The sequence below is a fragment of the Cydia strobilella genome, chromosome 12, assembly GCF_947568885.1.
Source record: "Cydia strobilella chromosome 12, ilCydStro3.1, whole genome shotgun sequence".
Classification (NCBI taxonomy): domain Eukaryota; kingdom Metazoa; phylum Arthropoda; class Insecta; order Lepidoptera; family Tortricidae; genus Cydia; species Cydia strobilella.
In genome coordinates this window covers 16,232,658-16,245,923 of record NC_086052.1, presented here as the reverse complement: position 1 = coordinate 16,245,923, position 13,266 = coordinate 16,232,658, and the positions used below count along the sequence as shown (strand labels likewise).

Below are 13,266 nucleotides of genomic sequence, written 5' to 3'. Positions count from 1 at the left end.
TGGCACCCTAGATCTGTCATTACAGGTTTTTGCCACCCACCCCTGATAGCGAGGTTATATAAGTGCCCCGGGTCATGGCTCTTTTTGGTCTTTGGGTAAGTTCGGCCACGATAATAAGTATGAGGTATTATAATTCTTTTCTACAACAAACATCGTCGAATGGGTCTCGTTTTGCAAGACTATTAAAAAAAGCTTACTGAAAAATTTTCAGTTCGTTGTGTTATTTAGTACTTCTGAAATGTATGATAAGTTTACCTGATCCTGGGTCGGGGGTGGTCGGTGGCTCGGGGGTGACGATGTTCCATGTGGGGGTGGTGCTCGTGGCCGAGGGTGCGGCGCTCTTCCTGTTGTTGATCTTAGCCCTGAAAGTTAACAACAACAAAATTAGGAAAAGGTAAAAAAAAGTAATATTACTCAAAAATTCATGTAATCTGTATCCTAGTCGATTTTTTTAATAAATATGTTAGAATAATATGCAGGTACAGCTAAACAATTTGAGTTCTAGGCCACTATAGAAATAGAACCATGCTACTTTAACTACTAGATACACGGCATACTTCATCCAATAAGCACTGTGGTAGATGCTAAACATATTGATTAATTATGACATGGTTCTATAGTGGCCTAGGAATCAAATTGGTTGACTGTACTTAGACTGCGATTACAGATTGTGGATACCTTTCATAAAATACGTCAGAAGTCGTTTTGAAATTAAAATACTAATAGAAAATTGTGGAAAAAAATAATTTATTTAGCCCTTTAAGGTACATTATCGATTTGTACATGACGCAGCCAACTACTGAAATTAGCCAACTAATTATACGCCTAGTCCGTTCATTAAACGCCGGCACCAGCCAGGTCATTGATCACAAATCACAACGTTTAACGCATGAGTGTGGAAGCCGGGCCCTCAAGTCATCTCTACTTACTTGGCAGCCGAGGCGGGTTTGGCGGTGGTTGTGGTGGTGGCAGAGGCTTTAGGTCTTGGTCGCCTTCTGTTACTGGAGCTCGAAAGTTTAGGTCGCTCCGACACTACTGAGTTGTCTGTCGATCTGCGCAGAAATGAAAAGAAATGAAATGATTCCCTAAATAATTACGGCTTTATGGAGATACGTACGTAAACATGTATCTATGTTCAAAACGCTTATGTTCAAAGTCTTGTCTTTTTACTTTTTATAACATTGCTAGAGATCAGCTAGATATGTAACATTTAAAACTTTCGCGTTTTGTATACATATTAAATCACATTTAAAATCGGGGGTCGGGTCGGGTAACTTTAAATACACTTTTCGTCGGGTAGTCTCGAGTTCCGGTAATTTTTTTCTCGTCTCGAATGAAGTCAAAATTCTCGAGTTGTCTCGAGTTTGAGAAATCTCGGTGACAAACCCTATATTTGTTCTACTTACCCTAGTTTTGATATATAGGCTTCCTTGGCAGCCTCGATGAGTGGGTAGGGCTTCGCGTGACACGTGCCGCGGAAGTCATCGTTGTCAATCGACCAGAACATAATGCCTAAGGAATAACATTATTTTCATTATTGAGCAAAAAATACTTTCATATTACGAATGCTGAGTTCAAATGAAAGAAACGGAGAAAAAAACGAACGAGCAAGTGCTGCAAATTGTTGGATAGAAGAGAAACCTACTGAGGACCATAGAAATAATAGACGAGGCAAAATGATAGGTCACTTGATAAAACACGACACTTTCTTTAAAACTATATTAGAAGGCACGATCGAAGCTAGAAGAGGAAGAGGAAAACCACGAGCAAGCTATACACAACGACTAAAAGCAAAAGCAAGTGTCGTGTCTTACAGGTGCCTACAGAACCTGGTCGAGGACTGCGAAGGCTGGCGCATACTCCACCGACAAGAGCCATGCTCTTAAATTATGGTTGTAAGGCTTGATTTCCTCCTATGATGACATCAGTCGCTGACGTCGGTCGATCGTACGAATTAACACAATGTTCTATGGGCCCCCGCACAGCGACGCTGACGTCCGCGGCAGATTTTTCTTCCGACGATACGCTCAACCGACGTCAGCGACCGACTTCAGCGTAGGAGGAAATCAAGCCTAACTTTAAAGAAAAGAGAATGAAGAAAATACACCACGGATGTGGTGACGAGATTCTTAACCTCCTAGTCCATTCTCAGCCACATATTCCGCCTTCTTCTGAACAATATCTATGTCGTCGTATCCAACCTACTGGTTGCCCTTTTACGCAACGGGTCCCATAGCGTCCTTGATGGGCTAAACAACAATCCACGTCTCCTCAGTGGAAGATATATAATATAAAGCTTACCTCCCAGTCCATTCTCAGCCACATATTCCGCCTTCTTTTGAACAATATCTATGTCGTCGTTTCCAACCCACTGGTTGCCCTTGTACGCAACGGGGCCCATAGCGTCCTTGATGGGCTAAACAACAATCCACGTCTCCTCAGTGGAAGATATATAATATAAAGCTTACCTCCCAGTCCATTCTCAGCCACATATTCCGCCTTCTTCTGAACAATATCTATGTCGTCGTATCCAACCCACTGGTTGCCCTTGTACGCAACGGGTCCCATAGCGTCCTTGATGGGCTAAACAACAATCCACGTCTCCTCAGTGGAAGACATATAATATAAAGCTTACCTCCCAGTCCATTCTCAGCCACATATTCCGCCTTCTTCTGAACAATTTCTATGTCGTCGTATCCAACCCACTGGTTGCCCTTGTATGCCACGGGTCCCATGGCGTCTTTGTTGGGGTACATCACGGTCCATGGCTCGTCCTCTTCGGCGGATGATTCGTCATCAGAGTCTTCTTCGTCTGAGCTGATAGCGCGCTTCGTCTTTTTGGGCTTTAGGGCTTCGCAGATCTGAAATGTAGAATTTGTTGATTTAGTAATACGGATTTGTTGATGCATGGTATGATTGTAGGAGTTGTTGATTTAGTTATGCGTATTTGTTGATGCTTGGTATGATCACTAGCAATATCTTGCCCATTGATGCCGGGAAAAATATATGACACACGACAAATTAAAGGCAAAGATATATTACTTTCAAAGCTCGGATTTCCACCTTCTCGGAATTCCAATACAATTATGATCGCCCTCAATTCACATTACTTCTACTCATTGATTTAGATCTACCAGCTGGCACTTTATATTGATCTATCGCGTATTGCCTTATTTGGGTAGATGCCTTTATTTAAACTTTATTGCACGAAATACAAAAAAAAATACAAATAGAGGACTCAATGTCGAAAGGCATTCTCTACTAGTTAACCAGGGGTAATTTTAATAAATATAAAAAAAAACTATTAATATTTTTTTTTCTTAGTTTTTAAACTTTTATAGTAATGAATTAATATGTTTTGTGATGGTTTATAAAGAACTATTTTATTTCATTTTAGTTTAGATAACAAATGGCCAAAACCGGCTCAGTGGCCAGAACCGAACCAGAACTTTACTGATTTCTTTCTTACCTCGTAATAAGCCAAATATCCCTTCTCCCTGGTAGCATCTCCCTGTTCACCGGGGCCGTCGGCCGGCGCTCCGATCTCCGTCGCGTCAGGGTTGAACAGCGTGTATGAGCGGCCGTACGTCGGTATACCGAGCACCAGTTTTTCGCGGTCGGCGCCGTTTTCCAGGTAGAATTTAATCGTGTAGTCCTGAAAAAGAAAGAAGGAAGGAAGGAAAATTAGTATGCTATATGATAAATTAGTAGTGTTTTGTATATTTTTTAATGTAACGAAAATCTTTTGTATAGTTAGTTAGTTTTATGTATGTAGTAGACACTTACGATGTTGAGTTCGTTGTCAACGCTGTACTCGTTGGGTTCCTCCAGCGGGAACAAAGGGGCGTGGTGGTTGACGGCGGGCTCGAAGGCGGAGTGATAGTCATATGTCAGCAGGTTCATCCAGTCCAGGTACCTGAAAACGATAGATAACATTTCTTAATTGATGATAAGCAAAGGTTTAAAAAGTGTAAAGCTTTTACGGCAAATGTCGCTAGGGTCCTCTCTAAGGTACGGATATGAGTGATATAGTGGACACATTCGCTGTCATCGAGTGGAATCTTGGTAGCTCAGTTGGCAGAGCGATGGGCTAGTGGTCCAGAGTCGCTCGAGCCTCGCTCGAGACTTTATTTTTCCACTTTTCATTTATTTCTTAGCTTTTCAGCCGGCCTAGCCAAGGTGACAATCGCTATCGCTTCGACAACGAAACGCTTTGTGTCTCTCTATCACTCTTCCATGTTAGTGCGACAGTGACAGTTGCGTTTCGATCGCTACGGAGCGTTAGCGATTGGCGTGTTGGCTACGGCGGCCTGATAAGAAAAGGACTTTAGGTTTAGACACATGAGGGTCTACATGTGAGTTTCAAATGTTTTACTGCTGAGTAAAATTGTGTACTTAAAAGCTGAGTTAGCTGTAACTCAGCTTTGCTAAGATGTTGCCATCTGGCCAATGTCACATATGTTTCTGACAGTGAATGCAGCTGAATAGACATGGACTACTTCTGTAAACATTCGTCAATCTAGTGACTGCGTGCTGATTTAATGCGTGACGTCCTAACGTCTCTGAATAGACGATTAATTTTAATGCATATGATTATCTAGATTCGATTTATTTATTTCAGGATAAAAATTACACTATAAATTTCTAGTCTACGTTCAGCGTAAACAGAAATACGAGTACTAGAATCGACTCTTTTAGTAGTAGTAGTACGTAGTAATCACTTTATTGTACACAACACAGGTTTACATAAAATTTACAGAAATAGAGGTACAAAAGGCGAACTTATCCCTATAAGGGATCGCTTCCAGTTAACCTTCGAGTAGATGGGGGGAGTTCAAATTAGATAGAAAAACTTACGGAATGCACAATAACATTTTAAAAGTACACTAACCAAATTGTCTAAAAGTAAATAAAATACATAAATAACATTATAAAATAAAATACATACTAACGTACATAAATAAATACTAAACATATATAAAAAATATCACAACCAAATAAGACAGGTTTACCTAGTTTAGGGCTCAGGACACTATTCCTAGGCTGTACAATAGAATACTCCTAAAAATGTAATTCAACTATGTAATTAGCTGCATTTTTGATACACAAATAAATCATCTTTCATTTTTCTTTTTTTTTTCAAATCACGCTTGGTTGGAAAGCAAAAGCTTCTTCAGATTAGCCTTGAGTGACGCTACAGACTGGGACTGTTTGAGCGACAGGGGCAACTCGTAACCTTTTTAGGGTTCCGTACCCAAAGGGGAACGGAAACGGGACCCTATTACCAAGACGCCGCTGTCCGTCTGTCTGTCCGTCCGCCTGTCCGTCTGTCACCAGGCTGTATCTCCTGAACCGTGTTAGTTAGACAGTTGAAATTTTCACAGCTCTATTTCTGTTGCTGTTATAACAACAAATACTAAAAACAGAGAAAGAAAAATATTTAAGTGGGGCTCCCATACAACAAACGTGTTTTTTGCCGTTTTTTGGGTAATGGTACGAAACCCTTCGTGCGCGAGTCCGACTCAAGAAGCCAACTAACAGGTAGTTTAATCTTTTAAGATTTTGTTTAGTTGATTGTTCTTCTATAAACATAAGTGACTATCTTAATCACCTCACCTTGAGACAAACAAGATTTGTGCTTAGTGTCTGAGTTTAGAAAGAGTAGGTTGTTAAGTTCAAGACTTGTCGACATGACTCATTAATTGCAATGTCAGATTTGCACGTCTTTGTTCAAAGTTTTATAAACACGATATAGAAAACTATATTTAAAGAATATGAATATGTCCAAGGTAGACGAGAAATCTATTAGACAAGCACAAAAACGTAATTAACATACCTACCTGCCATTAGGTTTATAAATAAGCTTTAAGAATTCATCTTCTAAACCAATTTGTCTAGCTGAGGTCACTTCGGTCGGGTTATCCGGATTAATAAGAACCACACACGATCAGTAATAATTATATTACATTGAAATAATACAAACTCTGATATGAACTATATGTATATACAGTGTGGAAAAAAATTATGGGCCCTGGAGGGAAAGTGCCTTAAAAGCTCATTTTACTTCAAGGAAACATTCTTTAATTTTTTTAAAGAAACTAATCTGCATTCAAAGATTTTTCTTTTTTTTTCAATTTCGCTTTTCAATTCTCAATTGAACTATCAGTTCTTATTTGTTCATATCAGTTTTTGTATCATTATATAGATATAACATTATTTTATCTGTTTGGTAATGCTGTAACTAAATTATTGAATTAATTTATAAATTTGACTCATTCAAAAATTTTAATATAGTTTTTAGGGTTCCGTACCCAAAGGGTAAAAACGGGACCCTATAACTAAGACTCCGCTGTCCGTCTGTCCGTCTGTCTGTCTGTCACCAGGCTGTATCTCATGAACCGTGATAGCTAGACAGTTGAAATTTTCACAGATGATGTATTTCTGTTACCGCTATAACAACAAATACTAAAAACAGAATAATATAAATATTTAAATGGGGCTCCCATACAACGCACGTGATTTTTTTTTGCTGTTTTTTTCCGTAATGGTACGGAACCCTTCGTGCGCGAGTCCGACTCACACTTGGCCGGTTTTTGAAACTATGTAGCTAAGTAACCTTAGTAACATATTCTTCGTTGCGTAGGTCTACCGGAACCACATTACCATGTCTTATACATTGTCTCATTACATTTGGACGCCATTATGTTGTTATATACTTATCACATGATGCAAGAGTCACGGTCAGCAGATGTGGGGCGGAGAAACAGAGCATGCGATGCTTGCTCGAGAAAACAAATACATATTTGCATTGTTTAGCGAGATTAGAGATTGACCGAAAATGTAACCATTTACGTACACGTACTTGTTTCTATCGATTATGTTTTTTGTGTGTGGGTATGTTTCACCGCAGCGACGGTCAGAAGGAACTGCTGAACCGATTATGGTGCATGAGAATTTCTTAATCGATTAATCTTGTTGAATGACAAGACATTCTACGGGTGGGCCATTTTGTTTGAACATTTTTATAATATTTCTAGTCAGAATCACAATCACGAGCTATTTAGACTTTAATCAGAAAAAGTATCCCAAGTTTTTATTTCTATTCCGTCTCCATTTTTCGTTCGTCAATCGTTCCGTTTCACGGACTTGTTTTTACGCCGCAATTTCAGTATCTCAATTTTTATTTTTTGTAATCCACTGTTGCAAGGTACATCCACTTACTAAGCAATTCCATTCAAGCCTTTAAAAAACAAGTACACAATACGAAGTAATCGTCACGTAAAAATAAGGACACAATAATGCAAGTCCTCATTCCCCATTCTATACCTAAGTAGATTTAGCAACGTTTCAGGGCCATAGAGGAGCCTAGAGCCCGTCCCCATTGTGTTACATTGTACATTCAAATCAGTTGCGACACGTGATAATGACGAGTGGGATGTAATGTGGGCTAGAAAAGTGCTGGGCAAATGGGGGGTTAATTATAACCATGAATATAAAAGTTGCAGCGGTGCATCAAAGAAATCAGGCAGGCTGAGTGAAGTAGACAAGTTATATGATTGGAATCTAGTTCTTTAAACGCGTAGACACTGTAGTTTCTATAATATATATATGTATATATAGTGTCATATGTTTTATATTATAAGCAAATAGTTTTTATTATATGTGAACTGAAATATTTAACACATTTTAAGTCGAAAGCGAAATCTTTGGAATTAAAATAGACTGAACTGAAGGATTTCAAAATGAACTAAAATTAGTTAAACAACAGGGTTTGTTAAACCGTTTACCGATAATGCCAATAAAAACAACAAATAAGTTGGTAATTTAATCCCATTTTTAGTGGTAGGAAATCAATTACGACCGATTAAGCAAGAACTTTTATGATTGACTAACTTTCCCGAAAAGCAATCACACTCCCACACCATAAGAGAAAACGATTTATTTAACAATTAGCATACGAGTATATGCGCACATGCAACGCGACCTTTATGTAACCACAATGCCAGATAATTGACACCAATAGCGCTACCAATACACCCGTCAACGCTACTACGTGTCAGTCAGCGCTACGCATCATGTATCGTGTAGCCGCAATTATATGTGGTGACACGGTTCATTTCTTTCACTTGTAAGTCTATGATAGCACCTGTTTAAATTTATACTCAGTGTCAGAGCAGTAAAGCTCAAAATTATAGATGTTGTGATTTGATGCTTTGGCTATACAGCGATACGCAAATAAATAGAGTTGGGAAAGACTCACACGTTGTTCTAGTCCAATGTCAGATTGGGTAAGAGAGTGTGTGTGAATGATAAGGTGGGAACTTACGTTAATTGCGCCTATGCGAATGAAAAAAGATCTATGTAATGATATTTATATTATTGCTTAATTCAACCATACATTTAATACTTGAAAGGCATAAAGGCAAGCCTTAAATATTAACGCCAAAACTTTAAGATGAAAACTATAGCCACAAGGTATCAACCACCTTCATACTCATGGAAGCTGACAGTCTCTTCTTAGTTACCTAACTAAAAGTATTAAATTATATTACTTTATGCTAAAGCCGCGTAGTAAATGAAATAATTCACTTTCTAAAATGTTCCTGAAACTAACTGAAGCTGTAACTAGAAGTAGGTACTTACTGGTTCAAAGTCTTGACGTCGAATCCCTTCTGAATATACTCGATGCCAGCGGGCACAGCCATCGTGAGCAGGAGGCGAGTTTTTCCTGTCTTCTCGTTCTCTCTTTCGAACTCCTCTCTCAGTTCTTTGACGAGTTTGGCGTAGTTCTCTCTGTCTTTCGGCTTGCCGCCGTCGCGGAACGCGGGGTACTCCCAGTCCAGGTCCAGACCGTCGAAGTGGTTCTGTCTGAGGAACTGTGGAGGAGATTTTGAAATTACTGAACTATTAGCACGAATGAATAACCTAAAGCTAGACAAACGAAGGGACAGGATGTGGTGTCTTCTCAGAGGACCTGAACATACACATCACAAAGTCCCTTGGTGAACACAATACGGTATTCCAAGCTGAATGTTTAGGAATAATAGAAGCTTGCAATGCTATTACAAGACGACAAGTGAAACACAAAACCATACTAATACTGTCAGACAGTAAATCGGTACTACAAGCGCTATGCAGCGACAAACTTACTTCAGAGCTTATACTTGAATGTCATCGAAGCCTCACTGAAGTGAGCAAAGAAGGCAACAAAGTAACAGTACAATGGATAAAGGGGCATAGTGGATCAAGAGGAAACGATGCAGCGGATGAACTGGCCAGGAAAGGTTCAGAAACACCGGCATATGGACCCGAGCCAATCATGCCCCTACCAATATCCTACATACACAACCAGCTAGAACAACATCACAGACAACTGCACAACAAGTACTGGAATGAAATGAAGACATGCAGGCAAACCAAAGAAATTCTACCGGAACTGAACCACAAACTTACCAAAATATTACTGAAAACACCAAGAAGCCAACTACGTAAAATAGTAGGATTAATAACAGGACATAACACACTAAACAAACACCTACATATTATGGGTAAAACGGACAGCCCCATGTGCAGAGCGTGCATGGCAGAAGAAGAAACAACAAAACATATTCTCCTAGACTGTAAACAGGTAGAAGTATATAGGAGCAAATACCTAGGGAATCCATGCACACTAAAGGAAGCAACTAGCAACCTGAAGACCTTGCTAGGCTTCGTGGAGGAGCTGGGGTGGTTAGAGTAGCGCTACCTCGTTTCACGCAAAATAGGCACATTGGATGTCGAGTTGCGGAAAATGCCCAGCAAAACTAACTAACTAACCTAAAGCTATGTTATTTGGCTGCCACGGGCTAGTAGCCAATTGCGGCGAAGGCTAAAATAATCCTCTAGCGTGAAATTGAACTTGATAAGACGGCCTAATTCGAACAATGCTTATAAGATGTCAAACGGATACGATACTGACCTGTCAGTGTTGAAAGTGACTTTTGTTCAACCAAAAACGTCACTTTTGATACTGACAGATCGGTATCGTATCAGCAAAGATAGATATAACTCCGTAATAGATGGATACAGTCTAAGGAAAAAACGTGCCTCGAAAATCACGAAAATTTGATTCTCGTTCAGAAGGCGCTACTAGTTTTGGCCTACAGTCGTATAGATGGCGTTGACGGTTTCGTTTGTTATTTAACAATTTTAACGTATATCAGTGAAAGAACATGGGTCAAAATCATAAAAATAATTAATGCAAATAAAAAAAATCATTTATCTATATTTAAATACATTCTATCGTATTTTTATAAATCTTCATTTTTAGTTTTAAAGTGTGTCGACAGATGGCAGTGAATTTACTGGGGTTACAAAATTTACTATGACAGTACCGCTCTAGTATAAGTTACTCTATGGTATCAGTGTGACATCTTAAAAGTATGGTTCTAATTGGGCCGAGAAGCAAATAACTCGAATTGAACTTACCCGCTAGCCACTCAGAAACTAAGTAAAGTTTACATATTGCGTACGATAGAATATTAGGTAGCAACTTGTACAGATTGATATCTAACTAGTAGCTAGTAGTATTACTATTAATCATGTTAATGGGCATCGAGGTACACTTAGCCAGGCTAATGCTGGTCATTTTAGGTCCACGTCGGCTAGTTACAGTGGCTCGTAGAAAGGGGCAGTCCTGCCGGTGAAAGTGGTACAGTCAGCTATGGAATTATGTGCTACAGTAATGTGTGTGTATCAGGAGTATCGAATAATCTAATATACATACATGTAAAAAAATATAAACAAAGGACGAGTGACGATGAAAGGGACCGGGACATTAAACCGTGGACCGATTCATATATTATATTAATAACTAGCTTCGGACGGGTAGTTCAACTAATTTACGCAAAACCTTTACAAATTATACATATAAACCTTCCTCTTGAATCACTCTATCTATTAAAAAAAGTATTAAAATCCGTTGCGTAGTTTTAAAAATCTAAGCATACGTAGAGACAGACAACGGAAAGCGACTTTGTTTTATATACTAAGTAGTGATATGCATTGTTGGTATTAGTTACATAATATACAGGAATATAAATATACTTAATAAACACGCGTATTCCGCATTAGGCTTCTATATATGAAAGGTAATAAGAGAATAAATGTACATTATGTTGTCGTATCATAATAAAGGAAGAAATCATGTGTGACGTGTAGTGACCTATTTTTTTCTTTTATTTTTAAGTAGGTATTTAGATATCATTTTGAAGTGACATCAGGTCGCGTTTATCATAAATGAATAAAAAAATAAAAGTGATAATTTGTGTAAAAATAAAGAATATATAATTTACGATACTTATACTAAAATTAAAGGAGAGGAGACTATGAGCGCACGTGTTACGTGCATATCGAAGAAAATGTGTAGGTGGTATCGGGTTTAACCCCGAATGCTACAAAAACATGTAAGAAATGAGTCTCAAGATGACGGACATATTTGTTGTATTATAAATACGAATTTACACTCGAGACCAAGAGTGAAATTAAAAGTGAAACCTGTTCTGTTGGCTGTACTTTTAGAGCAGAGATCTAGATTAAGCTCATATTTTATATCAATAGAAGCTTATCTATTTATTATTAGACATTTAAAATTACATTATTAAGTGCGATGTTTGTTTATTTCATCGATTTTAAGATACTTACACGATTAAATGACATGTAATTTAAACCAATCTTAAAACAAGCAGGTACATCCTAACATAGCACGTATGATTTTCTTCGGTTACCACGATAATTACTCATGAAATAAAAAAAAATAAAAAAATATTATAGGACATTCTTACACAAATTGACTAAGTCCCACGGTAAGCTCAAGAAGGCTTGTGTTGTGGGTACTCAACAACGATATATATAATACTTATACAAATACTTATACATACATAGAAACGTCCATGACTCAGGAACAAATATCTGTGCTCATCATCACACAAATAAATACCCTTACCGGGATTCGAACCCAGGACCATCGGCTTCACAGGCAGCCAAAAACAAAAAAAAAACTAATACCAAAAAAAATAAAACTAATATAACGGGATATATCGTGTATCACTACATAGTATAAAACAAAGTCGCTTCCTGCTGTCTGTCTGTCCCTATGTATGCTTAGAGCTTTAAAACTGCGCAACGGATTTTGATGCGGTTTTTTTAGATAGAGTGATTCAAGAGGAAGGTTTATATGTATAATACATCAGCATTGCACCCGTGCGAAGCCGGGGCGGGACGCTAGTAATGAATAAAGTACATCCCGAACGTTTCAAACCATTCCCAACTTTCGTGGTCAACGGGAGACTGATACGTCGGATATGTTTCAAACTCATGTTAAGCGATATAATCCGTTACAATAGTTTTGTCACTTAACACATAATAAAGCTTAAAAATTAAAATTAAGTTTGATTTTTCAATAAGCCCTAATTCACAGGAAATAGTTATTTGTTTTACAAGGGGGCAAAGTTATTGTTTGTTGTTACTACTCGTGCTAATTTTGATATCCGACCAAGCGAAAGAATCCAAAATTGGATCATTAGTTTTTAAAGAATACAGAGATCCTTTACGAGCTGGGTGGGTATTTTATGTTAAATATTTATTTAAACGTCAAGCTTTTCACTAAATGCCCATTTTGTTTAGGTACGAGTAATACGTAAGGAGAATAATATGTACCCATAGTATGTACCTAACTCAACGTGTACACGCGCAGCTTTCGTAACACCGTCATCGGTAATAGAATGCTACTTTGTCTGTGTCCAGCCGGACTGGCATCTCGTCCGTGACGAAATAGGACTTCACTGTTCCCGTCCATTACATAACATCGACACATTCAAATGTTAAATACTAAAATACCTTACTAGATAGCTGACTGTATTTTTTTAACACTGTAATTATGGTATGGTCAATGGTGTACGTAACAAATAAGTCAATAGAATTCAACACAAAATATATACTGTGTTCCAAGAGCATATCCGACTTGTCAAAACATCAGGTCGTGACATGGCCAAACGTACGTTTGTATAAATTTACGATTTATGATATCTTTTAAAGATATTGAAGCATTTTCAATTAATGTACTTACCTACTTATTTTAATCGTTTATAGCAAAAACCATACTTGATATTGGAGCTAAATTGATTTGTAGGAAATGTCTCCAAAGAAGTATCCTTCTTTTCCTTCCTTACGCTCATAATACTACCATCTATCCTACCGATTACATTTTAACTTATACATCCACTAGTG

At 38.1% G+C, this 13,266-nt stretch overlaps 1 protein-coding gene across 1 annotated transcript in view; it reads right to left on the bottom strand.

Annotated features, from left to right (window-relative positions):
- The window catches only part of LOC134746316 (mucin-2), a 153,875-nt gene that overhangs the window by 47,840 nt on the left and 92,769 nt on the right, over nt 1-13,266 (bottom strand). The window contains exons 5-11 of the mRNA XM_063680711.1: nt 8,644-8,876; nt 3,787-3,916; nt 3,470-3,655; nt 2,636-2,861; nt 1,407-1,512; nt 930-1,052; nt 256-362 (exon numbers count right to left, since the gene is read on the bottom strand). Coding sequence (XP_063536781.1) covers nt 256-362; nt 930-1,052; nt 1,407-1,512; nt 2,636-2,861; nt 3,470-3,655; nt 3,787-3,916; nt 8,644-8,876 — 1,111 coding nt within the window. The remainder of the gene's footprint in view (nt 1-255; nt 363-929; nt 1,053-1,406; nt 1,513-2,635; nt 2,862-3,469; nt 3,656-3,786; nt 3,917-8,643; nt 8,877-13,266) is intronic.